We start from the raw sequence: 17882 nt of genomic DNA, 5'->3' as shown, positions 1-17882 counted from the left end.
GCTTTGATTTAATGTAGATTACATTAACGGAATGATGTGGCTAGCATTCGTAGAGTCCATTCCCCGTGTTTACATCACATACATTAACCGCATTAGTAGTTAGCTGCTTTTTGTTACACAAAATATAGTAATAAAAACACAGTCTTACCGTTTCAAATTCAGGCAAGTCCCTGATTGTTGGAATGGCACCTTTTTCCAAACGTAGCTTCGATGCCAACTTCGCCTGATATTGCCCCAAATTTGTAAAAGATTCTTTTGTGAAATGTTTAGCGCAGACACCTAACGTTGAGCAAGTTGAGATGGTTGTTGGAACAGCGTCATTAAAAATAAATTTCATCCACTTGTCCCTTGTAGTTTGGTCAGTTTTGGGTAGAGAAAAAACATTAGAATGTGGATTATCACAGTCAACCACAGAGCAACTCACGTGTGCACTACGTTTCTGCATCTTTCTTGACTGAATATGATGGGGAGAGGGGCAGGGCGGGCCTCCTCTGCGGTGTCCATATATGTTATATCCGGGCCCGTCTTGACGTCAAGTCGGGGGAGAAATTGATCGTATTTGAGTGCGCGTGCACGTTGGCTAGTTTAAGAACCCTGGGGTAAACAAACGCTTCACTTTTGAATATCGGCATCCCGGCCAATGTATAATCGTTAGTCAATCATAACATACATTGATTCTCATGGAAAAGTGAAAATTGCACATTATGACTCCTTTAAACAATAGACATTTGAGCACATGACATAAAGAAAAAGACATGGCAAGCCATGTGCTCCTACTAAACAAAACAAAAACAACAGCACATGGCCTGGTAACAGGATCAAACAAGCCATGTGCTCAAACTAAACAAGAAATGAACGCAGCTAATGAGAACACTCATTAGCCTTACATTAAAACACACGGCCAATGAAACACCACACGCGGACAGAAGAGCATACGGCCCGAGCGAACTCGAAACCACACGCTTAAACAACAAGACTCATCCTGTGCGCTCAGAATTTAACACAAACACAGCATACATTTCAGAATCCCTACACAGAAATGAAAACAAACTAGACCAAAGTGCCGGTATCCAAACACCACGCTTTGCACACAAAACAACTCACGTAGACAGAAGAGCGTATGGTACCAAGCAAAATCGAAACCTCACACTCACAACAACAAGACAGAAGAAGTCTGTCAGATCTGTCACCAAACCAAGAATAAACAGACCGAAGTGACAGAACCCTGACAGTATAGGCCAAATATACATACGACTGCAATTTTAAGTATATTTCTGGGAAGTACATAAAAAGTAGACTGAAAGTATGCGTTCTTATTTTTAGTTTAAAAGAAGTAAAGTTTTTTTTTTGTAAGGGAAATCATAGGTCTTCTAAACTAGATCTACCCTTACGAGGCTCAAAGGCTTGTAAGGCAATAGGCACCTTTCTCCAATATGCATAATACTGTAGTACTTTCTGCTATATTTTTTTAGTCCTGGACCAAAAGCTAAAGTTTAAAGTCTAGAACCCAGCATTTTCCAAACGGTTGCTTTGGGCTTCACCAGGCCAAAGGTGCATGGAACAAGGCAGGGTTCAGAGCACAAGGTGTTTCTTCAAATTCCCCATTCCTCAGGTTAAAAAAACATGGCACGGCTCTTTAATTTCCCTATAGCAACAACCGCAGGACAGAAAATGCTTCCCATAGATTATATTGGCTAAATCTCTATTATGAGTAAAAACATTTCAGCTAACATTTAATTAAAGTGCCCCTATTATGGTTATTCCCTTTCATGCAGTTCGGAATATAACTTGTTTGAGAATGTAAACGTCCTGCAAAGTTGTAAGTGTACGATAAATAAAGGTATTGTCTCCCAAAAGAAAGAATAAAACTCCGAACTGTCATTTTTCACTCGAATAGTACTGCTTTGCGGTTCTACGTCACTAGAAGATACATTTGCATAATGCCCACCTATGTTGTACATTGTCCACCCACAAACAACTTGACCAGTCCTCAAATGTAATTTTACTGACAACTGCTTCTCAAATCTCAGAGTTCAATGCGGGACTCTTGAAATATGGGTCAGTATTTTATTTGGACCAACTTGCTCCTCAGAATCACAACCTGTAAGTATGAATAATCATTGATGTATATAGGCTACCGGGTGTTCAAAATACGTAGTTTTGTGTTTTATATTGTGTGAGTTTCCAGCTAACTGGCTAACTCACGTTATTACTGTCTTACTGAAAAACTTCAGCTAAGCAGCTGTGGGCCACTATTACCTAAAACTGTGTCTATTAATGCCATAGACAGTATAAGAAGTGGACAGAGCCATCTCATTGGAACTCAGTTGAGACAGTTGAAGCCCATTTTTAGCGATTTTTTAGCACTTCCGTTCCTGACGCGCAGACTCAAACTGACTCAAACTAAGCTTGATGACGTGAGCAACCTGTCTGACAGACGTAAATCTTCTAGTAGCTGTGCGTGAAAATTGCCAACGTTAATCACTTCATATGTATTCACTTGCCACATACCGAATTATTTCCAATTCCCCAAAAACGTTGTTGAAATATTTTGTCCCGTTGCTTTTATGGACTCATTATCTATGGGCTTCTCCCTTGACGGGACGTCCCCCCGATTGCCTGCGAGCTTCTCCTCCTGTCTATACGGTAATGTCTCTATTGTGCGACAAAAAGTCGCGTGGTTATGACACAATCGTTAGCCTGTTTTTAACAAAAACGGCTTCTACGGGGCCATAATGTAAGATACAAAGTAATGGAGCCTTTTATACATTGTCGTGTTTATTTAGAAATATATAATGGACAAATTAAGTCTTTGGACGCCTCAGATGTAAAGTTATTCGCTGTCAAAGTGACGCCAAAATGAATGGGAGTCAATGGAATGCTAACAGCAGGTGAAGTTCTGCTACAATGGCGGCTCCCGCGAGGCTTCAACTTCCGGCTGATGGATTACCCCCTTGATTAATGCAGATTATCTGTCGTTCTTACTTTGAGTAAACAAAGGATGGAGCAAGATTTGTTTTACCAACATGTATGTTACATCAGTCATTCACGTTAATGCTCGGATAACTTATCCGCTGTTGTTGATACAGTTCCCTCATGTGCACCGCAATAAATTTGAAATATGAACATCGGTTTGTTGATGAACATACATGGATTCTCATCCACAGACGACTGGTTTTGGGTGCGAGGAGGGGCATTTTTACTGCATGATGAATAGCAGCACGGCACAACGGTTCATATGCTAATTTACTCCAAATTATAACTAGACATGGATAAATATTAAGTATGCTGTTTAAAACAAATAAAGAACCAATATAGGAGAAGAATTATTATGGGCACACAGCGAGAAACTCCGTATATTCGGGCAGTGTGCGCATGTCAAAAAATCAATTCCGATTTGAAGCTTAGGCCTATAGACATAGGCCTATAAACGTGCACATAAACCCGATCACATGTTTAGCGTTCATGTAAACACTATATTCAGATTCATCAATCGGAATGAATTCAGTTCAATTGAAACAAAAGTTGTGCATGTAAACGTAGCCACTGAGAAACGTCCTGCTCAAGTCGTCGTTGCGATGGAGGTTCGGTTTGAAGAACTAGTTCTTCAAATATTTCATCTTCGGACTCGCGCTCACATTGACATGGTAAAATGGACTGTCTTTAATCATTGTTACTGTCTTAAATTTACAGTGTGTAATGTTACAATTGCCGAGCTGTAGGGAGCTGTAGGAAGCCTCCGGATGGACTCAGTTATGGTAATGGGCGTGTATTCTGAAACAGACTGGGCCATCTGGCCAATCAGAGCAGAGTAACTCGCGGAAAGGAGGGATTTAGAGGGACTGATGATCCATCCATCGAGTCGCTTGAGAATCATTGAAGAAATGTGGTGATGTGCAATGTTTATTATGAGAAAATTAAACTGTTTTTTGACTTTTGATGCATGTAAACCTGTTGTAGGACACTCCAAAACAACATTGGGAGACTTTAAAATAGCATAATAGGGGCACTTTAGTTTAAAACTGAGCTATCACCTCAGAATAAAATCTTTCCTGTTTTTTAAATATTTTGTTCATCTTTGCTCAATTACCAAAACTCAATGATCTCATTTTCTACCCTTTACAAATGGTGCCAGGACAAATTATTGGTTTGAATGGGTGCACTGTTCTGCTTTAGTCTCTGTTTCATCCGTATTTGCTCTTCTGGCTACTTGTTGCCTTCCAAAGTTAAACAAATAGAGTGCTACCATTCTGTCTCCTGCACATCTCGTCTTACATACACTTATCACAACCATTCACACTGGACAACCCCCTGCAAACACATGCACACGGCATACACAAACATGCAACATATTTGCCGGCTCTGATTTCAAATGCATTCACCTAATTTCCATTTTACTCTTGGCACCTGCTTACAGTGGGCAAGCGGAGAGAGGATGGTGGCTGTCCCAAAAATATGGAGCGCAAAGCTTCCAGCTTTCCAAAGCAGCTGGGCAGACAAGTGACACCATTGACAAATCATAAGGCTCTTTCCCATAAAACGTTGTTAAACCCTATACGAAGGTTTGACACTGGGTTCGGTTAAAACTAATTTTCCCCGTTGCGTACATTACACCCATTTTCTCACTTTCCTTTCTTAATCGTAACCTTTGAATTGAGCAGCTTCATATGCCAAGCATTCATATTTTCTCAATCCACGATGTAAACTATAAATATCATTGTCCTCTGGTCAACTGCAAAAGAACCTACAAAGGAAGTTTAAAGCAAAGAAAAATCCCCTTTTGGAAACATAGCATGGTTGCCAAAGTCACACTGGATGAGAATCAATATACCACATTACTTGCTTGTGAAAGGAACCTCATAGGCAGCAGAAAAGTCCCAACTGAACTTTCGGTCATAAATTACATTTGAAGCCGATCGTATCTATCATACACATGCAATGCATACAATGGTTTGTATTAGCATGCTGAGTCACAATCTTGCCTCGCATTCATGTGGATCTGGTGCATCTATATATTTTAAATGGTTTAGTATGGTAAGCAAATTTAGTTTTGTTTGTGGATGAAGAGTCCTATATGAACAAAAATTAGTATAAATATTTGCAGCAGTGACCCTCTCACGTCCAGAATTGATGGTTACATCACTTCATTTGAACAGACTGATCCAGTTTCAGACCTCCTCAGAGATGGCAGAATCATTCTGGATATGTGACAGGCTCACTCCTGGATTGAATAAAGCATAAACTGCAGAAAAACCCTTTTGCACAACATTATACACACGTCAACTACGACTTTTAATGTATTCTGTGCCAGCTATATACTGTATTGGAGTATTTTTGAGGTCTTGAGTAGGTTAATTTCACAGTGTTAAATATATGTACCAAGGATGCATTAAATAGTTATACATTTGTCTGAATCACAATCTTCTATTGCATTGATGTGGATCTGGTCTTAAATTGTGTGGTTATATGTTATGATAACATATCCTATATTATCAATTTAATTTAAAAACATAAATATTTCATAGTGATTGCAAGGATTTGAACACTACTATATATTTATACGTTTCTCATAAAGGAGCCTGAAATAAATGTGCAAGAAGCCGCCATGAATACAGGCAACACAATGTTGGGAAGGGATATAAGAACCAAGGACACTGCGGATGTTAAGTAGTAGATTTGGAATAGTTGGCATCTCATTTATAAACGAAGGTTTCTTTCATCGTGCTGAAGGCTAATTCGGTTAGGTCATCATAGCAGTCCTTGAAAGAAATCTGACTCGTTGCTAAAGACCTTGTTGCCATGGTGGGTGTCCAGATGAGAGTTTATTTTAATAAGATGTGGCATGCCAGTGCAATGAGAAAGGAAGAACAGAAAAGTGCTCTGGGCTATGGAGAAGATAGAGATATAATATCCAGAAATATATAGACAAAGCGTCTGCTATTTATCTATATCAAGCACACAATAATGATGTTCTGCAGGCAAAGTTCCTTTTTTTCTATTTGTTTGTTGTAAATAAAATGTCACCCTTTTCATCTTACAATGTTTAATAAAGTTAGCCTTTTCTGGCAGATCAACATTTCCATAACAAAGAGCTTACAATAAGCTTTCTTTGAATGCTGATCCAGATCCATCATGCCTACAGCTTCAATAAACGTCACTCTGTAAAACCTCTAAATTTTAGGTAAGATCGTTTTGAAAAAGGATCCCTTTATTACACATTTGTTCCGAAAATTACAGAATGTTTTGGACCTGAGTATGTCATTCAACCATCAGAAAAACAAGAAGTAAAAAATAGGCTAAACCATAAAAGGCACCAAAGCTTAAAATGTGCGTGGCATCCTGCCAGACCGGTGCGGTGACAGCTACCTGTATGAATCGTTTCACTGACTCAACGACTCATTGAACAGTAATTCGATTCTGTCATTATAATAAGAATTTTAAATAATTCCCTGCCATTCACTACTTTTAGTGTCCACTTCTCTCCCATGTGTAATGGGTTGAGTGCGGGTTATCACAAATGGTATAAAATTCAAATCTCTTAAGTTCCCAGTCATAAAATAATTATAGGCTATTATTTGAGAGAGCGTACTAAATGTTTACCTTCAAAATTAGTGGCTTGTAGCTGTTGAACATAATTCCGATTCCACATGATGATGACATGATCGAATGACCACTTTGAGTATGAAGAGATGATGAATGATGATAGGTCAAAAGTTTGGCGGATTTTATGAGCTAACCTATATCATGGCTGCAACAAACTGAACTGGGACATGTGAAAGTAGGCTACAATAAACACCTTTACTATTAATAAAACTCAGTAGACTTTGCTATATGCCAACTTAAGGTTTTATTGGAATGTTTTAGACTAGACTGTAAATGCCACGCTGCGCCATTCACGTGATGATGACATCAATTCATGTAATCGGGTTTGAAGAGTTTGAACCGGTTCATTGAAACGACTTGTTCCAATTGAACCGATTCGTAGAAATGACTCAGACTTCGCGCTGTCCTTTGTTGACCGCGGTACTTTAATGTCATAAACCGATCGGTCTGGTCTGTGCAGCGCCGGTTCAAGTCGAACAAGGATATTTAGCCTACTCTTCCTTCTTTGATGACAGCTTTTCTTTTTAGCTTTTTATTTATATAGCGGAAACAATGATGTGGCACTCATATAGTCTATATTTACAGATTGGATTCCAATAGACCCTTATTATAGCAGAATATTCAAATGTTGCTCATCACTATATTTCTATGTAGCTAGGCCTATATACATGTTCAATTAAATATTATTGTATAGGCCTAATTTATCACTAATTCTAGGTTTTTTTAGCTAGTTGTATGAAATGTAGGTTTATCTTTTCAAGTTTGATGCTGTCATAACATCCTTGAGACTTCATGTGAGCTCTTCAGTCTATAACCAAATATCTGATTAAATTAATAAATCATTAGTAAATATATAGTTTTATATTCTAAAATAGGCTACGTTGCCCTTTAAAAACTACGTTTTGTGTAGTAAAGTTTCAGAGTATGGCTTCCCCGACCCCAACACAAGCATATAATTTACTGCAATTTCTGTCAAATACCAGCCTAAATATCTGAGTGGATTTACAGTATATGCAGTGTTGGGGAGTAACGGAATACATGTACCGGCATTACGTATTCAGAATACAAATTATGAGTAACTGTATTCCGTTACAGTTACAATTTAAATAGTTGGTATTTAGAATACAGTTACATTGTTGAGATCAATGGATTACATGACGATACTTTTCTGTTTCATGAGTTGATTCACTCTCTAAATAAATTAAGGCAACTCCATGCATTTCCCAGAAGCCCCAATATGAAAACGAAAAAATGAGCGGTTTGCGTGATCAGTCACAATGGAGTCGGAAGAGGAGAAGTGGGAGCTAGAGGTAGAGAGGGAGCCGGGACAACAGAGCCAGGGCAAGAATGCGTTTCTATCTTGGAAATTCAAACAGCATTTCACATTAAAGAAAGAGAAGGGAGAACAAATGTAACTGTTTATAAGTTATTAGTTTTTAATAGTTATTAAATATAAGTTTTTTTTTATTAGCCAGGGGTAGTCGTCTGCTGTAGTTTTACTGGTCACCTTGCTATTTTATAGTTGTATCAGGTAGGCTACTAGCTACAGGGCTGTAACGATATGCGATATGAAACCGAAATCGCGACACTCAGATCCATGAACCTGTGTCTCGTGTGAGAAGGCAGAATCGCGACACACTCCTTCCAACTCCCAGAGTTATCCTTCCCGTACAGATCCAATGCTAACACATCTATTAGTATTATTTGAATTTAACATTAGGCTATAAAATACGTAGACCTACACCACAAAACTAGTTGCGGAACTTTGTAGTCAAAACTTGAAATATAAATTCTCAGAAAATGCATTAATACGAATATATCGAAACGTCTGTTTGTATATCCATACTCCCTTAATAAAGGAGTCCAGACATTAGAAAAAATCTGTCTACACATGCGTTTTGTATTTAATATGAGGGAAATAAACATGCGTGACACAAAAAATATTTAACTTTTAGGCCAAATATTTTTTAGTAGGCTAGCCTACTTCTGTGAATTAGGCTACTGCGCAAAGCAAAAGTAATACCCACCGGATGAAGAAGGGTTGGCTCTCCACAGAACATAAAATATTCATTTTATTTTATTTTTCTTGTTAGCATTTATGAGGAAAAAACAATGTTACGGACCTGACGACTCTGAAAGCGGCACTAAGAGACTGCTTTAAAACTTTCACAGAGACATCAAACAGATGCACAAAGCCTTTCTTTAAAGTGAATTTCGATTTGTATTAATTGTATGTTAATTTTAATCAATGTTTCATCAACCAATTGGAATAAATAAATAAGTTGTAAATATAGCAGACAATAGATATCACGGCACGGAGGCGCCGCTGCGTGAACTGGGGCTAGTCTCATCGATGAACCGAAACTTAGCGTATAAGGTAGGCTATAGCCAACTTGCCTCACAGATATGTCTACTTTTAAACAGAACAATTCAAAACGAAAGAAAACAGACTGCTCTCTGTTTATGTAATCCGTATGAAATGTGCATTTCTCTCCGGCGCGTTCACTAGGGTGCTGCGAAGAACGCGAGTCAGCATAGTCAACTTCATCTTTGCAGCCGACACTAACATATTCAGTCATTAGGCTATTTTTCCCGGTTCTTTGTGACAGCTTTTAGGTGCTTTATTGGCAGCGCCACCTTTACATGTTACATGAACGCGTCACCACCTCATCACCGCACCGGTGACCGCAACATACATAGTCTTTGTTCTTCTATAGCAAATTATAATATATTGCACTTTCAGGGAGGCATGGGCCTAACACATTCAGCCAGTTGGAACAGAAAAACACACCAGAATAGGTCTGTTTAGCAAGCAGGATTTGATGGCCGCATTCCTACACTTATAAAATGCAATTCAATGTGGAAGTAATCCAAGTATTCAGAATACGTTACTCAGATTGAGTAACATAACGGAATACGTTACAAATTACATTTTTTGGCATGCATTCTGTATTCTGTAACGAAATACGTTTTGAAAGTATCCTTCCCAACACTGAGAGTATATGTGATATATTATTCAACATTTGTACTATAGGGGATCATTTAATTTTTAAGTAGCCATTTTCACTCATAAATTGAGAGCAACTAAATGGAAAACAAGGGAGTGTTTACATGAGTAGCCTATCTGGGGGGAAACCATTTGAAACCATAAATTTTTTGATTGGACATATGGTTTTGTTCCTTTTTGTCATGCAAACTTCTTTCTAGTGTTTGCACTGGTGATGGCTTTCAGTGTCATAAGAAAGATTTAGGTTTATGAAGGCCAACAGAGACCTATATACAAGTCCAATGTCCACAGCTGCAGAAATCGTGCAACTATAAAAGATGTGTGATAAATATCAACACCTACCCATCGTCCACACAGGACTAAATCACATTTTATATGACAGAGTTAATCTTGGACAGATTTAGAACAGCCATGGTAAGGAAATCTGAAATTTGCCACAGCATGCAGAACTGAGGGAACAAGGTTGGTTAGACAGCTGGTCAAATTTAATGGTTTAATGGTTTTATTAACTTTTATTGGTTTACATGGAAAAACAACTAGAACAAACGGGTGAGTAAGTTCAGTTACAGAAATTGTAGCAGGCCTCAGAGGTCCTGCAGTGTGTTTTCTGTGCTGTGATGCAGTTTGGTATAGGTGATCCTCACAAACACCCCCAACCTTTTAACGCACTGTCCACAGTTCTCAAGTGTCTCTCGTATACGCACATGCACATGTCTCATTTCCTTTGAGGTTTTTATTTATATAGCGGAAACAATTATGTGACACTCATTTTATTCTGGATATATTAAGCTATTAAAAAATTAAAAATCTAATTAAAGATTAAATGTTTGATGCTGTAACAGTTTGGAGATTTTACTAAAAGAAAATCACGGTTATAGGCTTTACTGTAGGCTTGAATTTTTTTGGGGGAAAAAGGAGTGTAGGGGTAAAAAGTTTTTTTTGGCATAATCATTTAATTATTTTTTAAATATTATAATTTTTTTTATTAAAATGCAAGGTTAGTTATGTTCAAAAGAGTGTGTGTGTGTATATATACGTGTGTGTGTGTGTGTGTGTGTGTGTGTGTGTGTGTGTGTGTGTGTGTGTGTGTGTGTGTGTGTGTGTGTGTGTGATCATAATATATAATTACATATTGCTGATTATATAAAAGTAATAAAATATACATATTTAATTGTTGTTTTACAAAATATTTGATTTTTTAAAATATATTGTTTTAAAATATGATTTTGAATATTTTTTATAAAATCAGGTATGGGAAAGATTAGCAAAAATGAATCATAAATACATTTGTCACATTTCATATAACTTGGCACTTAAATTTTTTTTTTTTTTATTGACCCTTATATAAATGCTTCCAATAATCTACAAAATCCTAGTGATATACCTATTGTCCAAAAATACAAGTTTGTTTAATATTGCTGTTTAATATAAATTGTAGGCTTGCACAGCCCAATGAGAGAGAGCCTTATTTTGCAGAAGAGACCGAGTAATCATAGAATTGTTCGGTCTCGAATGAAGCAGATTGGTGGGATTGATCTTCACTGAGTCATGAGTCAAAGCTCCTCAAAGCTAGCCAGCAACAACAATCCACTGCAAGTCGAGATGGTTTACAGCTGACCATTAATCTTTCTCTCGCCATAACCTTTAATACACTTGAGATGACGTGGCAAATGTTCTCATCTCAAGAAAATAAAATAAGTGACACAGCTGTTGTTCTCTTGCTGTGATAAAAAGACTCTCTAGCCAGCTAGCAAAACTGGATCCTTGATCCTGATTGCTCCTTAATGCTACTTAACACTGAATCCAGGGTTGAAGACACTGATGTATTTAAGGTATGGTGTATATTCAAGACACGGATCCTTTGCATTCAAATCACATCATTGCAAGCAAATCATTCAGGATGTGAGAGCAGGGAAACCACATGGTACAATCCCACTGTGTCTACCTCATAACTCCTTCTTACTTTGATTAATAAGTTATGACCAATCATTAGACCTAGAATATCAGTAGTTGTACTAGTTGTATGAAACAGTCTATATATATATATATGCACACACCAAATCCAACCAAGAGAATGATTTCCGAAGGATCATGTGACACTGAAGACTGGAGTAATAGCTGCTGAAAATTCAGCTACCATCACAGGAATAAATGACATTTTACAGTATATTCAAATAAAAACAGTTCTTTTAAATTGTAATAATGTTTCACAGTATTTTTACTGTATTTTTGATCAAACATGTTGAGGATGTAAGACTTCTTTCAAAAAACAGTTTCTCCACTTTCATGTCTGCTCTTTATTATACTCTTTAATAAAAGGAAAAAGCCAATAAATAAAATGTATGAGTCAAATGTCTTTCACTCATGAAAAGGCTCAATAACATATGAAAATAAGAATGCGGATTCCCAAAGGCAGAATAGATCTACTGTTGTTCCAATGGGCAAGCCACACTGGTGTCGATCAAAGGCTCTTGATCACAAAGCCAACCAACGCCTGAATGCATGAAGAAAACAAGAGTACAGATTATCCAGCTGCTGCCCATTTACCTCCAGCTGCTCGGTTACCACAAATTTCGCCACCCCCGAGACTTTGACCTCCTACTATTGTAGGACTAACTATTACTTTCGTCCAAACACCTCAAAGGTCCTGTGAATTAGAGTGAGAACACCAGAAAGTCCAAAGTTGTATTGAAAGACTCATCTCTCACCGGGAGAATTTTAAAACAGGCCTGTTTGGAAAGTACCCAGCACTCAAACGCCAATAACAATTTCCAATGGGCTTATTTTGAGCACCAGTCATTGTGCTCCTTCGCGTCAATATGCTATCGTATGATAACAGCTGTGGGAAGGGGACATGTTGCCTGGGAGATAAGACAGCTGAGAGGGAGTGTGAGTGAGAGCAAGTAAGGCATAGGGACAGCAGTTTGTTTGAAGTCCTTTGATGGTGTAGAAACTCACAGTGTGGAGCAGTGGATGTTCAATCACCAGAGAGCTTGACCGCTCGATAACCCTTATACTTCATGAAAAGTGGCAGTACAGATGGCATGTTTGCCTTTCAGCAACATTTATTAGATGTTTAAGACTAGTTAAACTAATTTTCACAATAAACGGCTACAAATACCAAATTCCAATGTTGGTTGTGTTTTCAGCGTCACTGTGTGGTGTGGATTTTTCAGTGAATCTTTATGCAGGTTACATTATTATGTCAGTATGGTGACAATTGACTATCTTTATGAGTGAGTGATTTTGAATTAATCTCTCAAGAGATTCGTTCAAAAACAATGATTCATTCTTGAGTGATTCCAGTGACTGGGTTGTTCCCAATTTGGTGCCTTCCTTTCGGCCCTTCATTCACCTTATTTTGAAGGATGCATCAGGTGTGTCCTTCGTATCCAATCAACCACAATCCTTTGCACACATTCCAATTCACAAAAATTCTTATGTTAGTGAAAAATGAATCGGCACTGAGCACGTCTGATTTCATTATATAATGCAAGACAAAAAATTATATATACAACCTTCAGAAGGACAGTACTATTCTAATGAGAAGCACCCACTGTTCATTGAAAAATACTGATTTATTTAAGAGCGAAACAAGTTAGGGCATATTGTACGAGTGAGTGAGTGAACGAGTGAGTGAGTGAGTGAGTGAGTGAGTGAGTGAGTGTGATTTGACTTAATCACTCAAATGAATCATTATAAAATTCAGAAACAAAACAATTGACTGACTGGATGCAGAAAAGCATGCTGCTCTTACAGTTTTTCCACATTGGCTTCCATATATGGAATATATTATCAATGTGGCACATCAACTGTCTGGTTACCGACATTCATCAAAATATATTTCTTTGTGTTCAGAAGAAGAAAGAAACTCATACAGGTTTGGAACAACTTGAGGGAGTAATGATGACAGAATTTTTATTTTTGGGTGAACTAACCCTTTTTTTAATACTTAGCTATCGATGGACATCTCAGCTAAACTTAATTAAGTTGGATGGTTAACAAATAGTAAGTTAATGGCATTCCTTAAAGATAACAAAAGAGAAAGCTTAACTAACCTGTTTAAAACAGCTTTCATCTGTGAAGTAAATCTCATGGGGTAGATTGACTTATCATCACTGGGTGTTAGCAGAGGAACTCCAGAATGGCCCTTTAGAGATAACAGACTATAAATCAACATGTCAAAATCTTTATGACGCATTTCCTCATCTCAGACCCATGCAAGCCATTCCAGGAGTGACATGACCTTAAAGAACCTCTGTATTCTCATTTCCGTTGCATTTATGCCAGTTGTATCCTTCCACTGTTCCTCGTCGTTTGTGAATTAATTCATCACCTTGGTTTTGCCATTATGCTATAACTCACTAGCCACTGACATCAGCCTAAAAATAGCCTTTTATTTTCCCCTATTGGACAACACAAGCGGTAGCCTACCCGCTTCCACACGGCAACAACACAATGTCGAAACAAACCCGTCATTTATGACTCCATCTAAACTAAAGTTACAGGGAACGATGGGCTGGAAAATATAGCCAGCCCCATTCTTCTTTGAAACAGAGGCAGCAAAGAAAAGTAAATGTTGGCAACCAGTCTGAATGTCTTCGGGTGAGAGAAACCTGATCGGTGAGTCCATACATACGTGTTGATTTGCTGCCCTCTGCTGTGTATGAATATGGCGGTTATTTAATAATAAACAACAATAACCCAAACCAAACTCCTACAAACATCAGGGTTACACTGTTTACTGAAGTCTGTTTCTAAGCTTAAAGACACCCACCTAACCAAATGAGAGTAAAGTAACAAACAGGACTGAGAGTTTGACCTTACAAATCAAAAAGAGCCAACAAGAACCTTTGCTTCACAATGCAAAATCTTCGATTAAGTGAGTTCTGAGAACAAGCTTTAGGAGGAGGGAGAAAGAGAGAGACATGAATCGTGATGGTTTTAGATGTCATGCTATACAGATGGCAAGAGTGCTGAAGCATGTGCACAAAGGTCACAGGGATGTGATCTTGGCCAGGAGTCTGGTACAGGCATTTAACTCATCGTCGCTTGATGGCCTTCTGGAAAAGCAGAAGTAGGGACAGCTGAGCCATCCTGGACCTGGTTAGATTTCCAAAAGGATATGCATTACCTCTATATCACAGATCATCATCGCAATATCACTCCGATTTAAGCTGCAAGCAATCTAACGTAGTAGGGTTTTTTTTCCTTATAAAAAAAATAAAATAATCAACAAAAAACTGTAAATTTAATCACTTTAAAATTGCATTAGGACTTGTTTTCAGAGAATATATCTTGAATTATTATTTGTGTTTTAGGCATTAAAAAAAATGTCTTCGCAATAAGGAAAAATGCCAATGGCATATAAAATTACATTTAATTCAAGATCCAATTTTGATTAAAAAATGTACTATCATACACAATTTTGCTTGGATATAATAAATAATATAATTGTCTTTTTAATTAGGGATGTACCAATATGAAATTTTTGGCCGATACCAATAACAAGTAATCCTTTATATTTGTATAAACCGATTTGTTTGCTGATAAATCTAAATCCAAATTTTTATATAATTTTTGAGAGCCCGATTACAAATACAAAAGTCTCACCATTAAAAGCCATGTCCCAAGAACACAGTTATAATGTTCTCATTATAATTGTATGCAAATTATATGACAGACTTGCGCTGATGTTGTACTAACTGTATTTTCTTTTTTGAAGTGATTCCAATCATATTTCAAGCAATTCAAAAGTGCATCTGAAGTGTCTCAGCTGAAGGAAATAACCCTTTATTTATCTGCTTTTATATATCAGCAACATTTTCTTACTGTGCAGATAACGATATAATCAAAAATTAACATACATCGGCAGATACCGATATGGTGGCCGATATATTGTGCACATCCCTTGATAACATCCCTACTTTTAAGGATGTTTAGTAAAAGCTAAAATACTGATTATTAAAATATTTTATGCATCACAAATAAGAAATATCAAGCTGAATGAAATTAAAGGAAAATTTTCACAAAATAAATTCCCTTTTTAATAGACCAAAGCAAATATGTATAGCACATAAAATAAAAGCATCAATATTTCTCTTTTTTTCAGGAAAAATTACTTCAGAATCACCCTGTATTAATAAGGGCATATGTGATATTTCAGCTCCTCAAGAGTGAGCCATGATTGGAAACACGACAAAAAATGATTACGCCAAGAGTTTGTGCTCTCACAGTATGACAAAGTTCCAGAGAGGCTATAAATTGCCATCATTTGGAGTTAAACAGGACGCCTTTGGGTATTGGCGATCTGTTCTGGTTTATAAATAGGCATAAACTTGAGACACAGGCATTTTATCAACAAGAAAACCAGGAATATTATGGTGAGCCTCTAGTGACAACACAATTACTTACAGTCATCTTTAGAGTTGCAGTTAACACAAAAATGTAAAACAAACTTTGTCATTGCAGTTGCATGTGCATGCATTGTGAATCTTTTGGATATCACACATTTCTTATGCAAGTAGGTAAGTTAGCAGTAAGCACTAATCTGGTGTAACTGGTATTAAAAATATTTTACTATAAGACTAAATTAAAACATCTCTAACATTAAAAAATCTGAAGCAGTGGAGTTCAGGCATGGCAGTCCCTTTCATTCTGTTTATTCACAGATCGTCTCCTCCCATGATCCAATTTACATTATTCACAAACAATTGTACCCAGTAGTTACAATTCTTTTCAAGTTAAATAGCTAAACATATATATATATATAAAAAAAACACCCAAAACACTTCTGCGTTCAACCCATAACAGCATGAATAACGACAAGGATTAATAATGTTCGTCACAACCTTTACAAAAACAAAAATAATTGTACTGTGGTGGTCAGAAAGAGTGGGTGAGGTAAGGGTCTTGATGAACGGTGATTCTGGTGAATGTTAGCGTTTAGCTCAGATTGATTGTTTTGTAGCTTCCTTGTAATTTCCATCATGAACCATAAGAGAGGCTCTGATAGTGGGGTTGCTCTGTACAGTCTAAACAGAAGACAGTTTTTTGGGTTTGGCACAGGTCTCTTTCATGCTGTGCTTCTTTCCACCGGTCCCTCAGGCAGACAGTGTTGAAGGGACTCATTTTAGGGATGTTAAGGGATTTAAGGCTTCATCCAACAGTTTATGCCCTCAGAGGACCTCTGGAGGACACAGGAAGAACATGGAGATTAGAAATGTAAGTGTTTAATGGATGACCAAATAAAATAAATAGCGTAATTCATAAAGATCATTTGAATTTGAATGAAATCATAATGAATCATTTAATTTGGTGTGAAATATTTTGAAGTTACACTACCCTTCAAAAGTTTGATCTAAGATTTTTTTTTGTGAACAATTTTACTACTTTTATTCATCAAGGATGCAAAAAAATGCTGTTCTTTTGAACTTTCTAGTCATCAAAGAATCCTGAAAAAACATCACAGTTTCCACAAATATATTAAGCAGAACAATTATTTCCAACATATATAATAATAAGAAAAATTTCTTGAGCTCGATATATCTTGGATCATGTGACACTGAAGACTAGAGTAATGACTGCTGAAATTCAACTTTAACATTTTCTAATTATTTTAATATTATTGTTTTTACTGTATCTTTCATCAAATAAAACTTAGTGAGCAAATAAAAAAAACATTTAAAAATTATGAATAATTCTTCATGATAAATAATCAGAAATTTTGCCCATCCCTTCTAAAAAGTTGGTTAAAGTAGATCATTATTTCATCATAGCTAGCAATACCCCAAATGATCAGTTAGACCAATCATTCCCAACCTTTTTAAGGCACCTTCATCGACATTAATCCAAAGAATCAATGTCGTTGGTAAATAAGACTGGACAAAATGCACATATGTTAAATTTTTATATTTTAAATCCAACATTTGATGGAAAACAAAAAAATAAATAATAAGACAGGAAATTACCACTATACAACCTAAGCGGAACAAACCAAGAAAAATCTAAATATTTTCGCCTACCTCCTGGAACCTGCTCAAGGAATTACTGATTTAGGCCCCGTCCACACTACTGCGTTTTCGTTTAAAAACGGAGAATTAAAACGAAAACGATCTCCGTCCACACCAGCGTTTTAGCTGCGTATTAGAATTGATCTCCGTCCACATTAAAACGACTGAAAACTCGGATCACGTGACCATTCTCCAACACTGTGCATGCGCGTGCCGGTGTAAACAGGAAACGGATGGACTATTCCTCAGATTTGATGAGG

General features: G+C 37.0%; 2 protein-coding genes across 18 annotated transcripts in view; both read right to left on the bottom strand.

The window, feature by feature from the left end:
• The window catches only part of thrap3a (thyroid hormone receptor associated protein 3a), a 56805-nt gene extending 42531 nt beyond the window's left edge, over window positions 1–14274 (bottom strand). For 2 of the 10 annotated variants that reach the window (XM_077217857.1, XM_077217863.1), the window contains exons 1-2: window positions 13857–14174; window positions 13669–13760 (exon numbers count right to left, since the gene is read on the bottom strand). The gene's annotated coding sequence lies outside the window, so the exon portion shown is untranslated. Of the gene's footprint in view, window positions 1–13668 lie in introns of all 10 variants that reach the window. The other 8 variants (XM_077217861.1, XM_077217867.1, XM_077217864.1 and 5 more) reach the window with 8 other exon arrangements.
• Window positions 14275–16242: 1968 nt separating this feature from the next.
• Window positions 16243–17882, bottom strand: part of map7d1a (MAP7 domain containing 1a) — a 47600-nt gene continuing 45960 nt past the window's right edge. For all 8 annotated transcript variants that reach the window (XM_077217878.1, XM_077217873.1, XM_077217870.1 and 5 more), the window contains one exon: window positions 16243–16799. In XM_077217878.1, coding sequence (XP_077073993.1) covers window positions 16789–16799 — 11 coding nt within the window. In that variant the 3' untranslated portion in view covers window positions 16243–16788. The remainder of the gene's footprint in view (window positions 16800–17882) is intronic.

The sequence above is a fragment of the Siphateles boraxobius genome, unplaced genomic scaffold (assembly GCF_051911475.1).
Source record: "Siphateles boraxobius isolate OS27281-9 unplaced genomic scaffold, OSU_SipBor_1 12, whole genome shotgun sequence".
Classification (NCBI taxonomy): Eukaryota; Metazoa; Chordata; class Actinopteri; order Cypriniformes; family Leuciscidae; genus Siphateles; species Siphateles boraxobius.
This window is presented reverse-complemented; position numbering and strand designations above follow the sequence as displayed.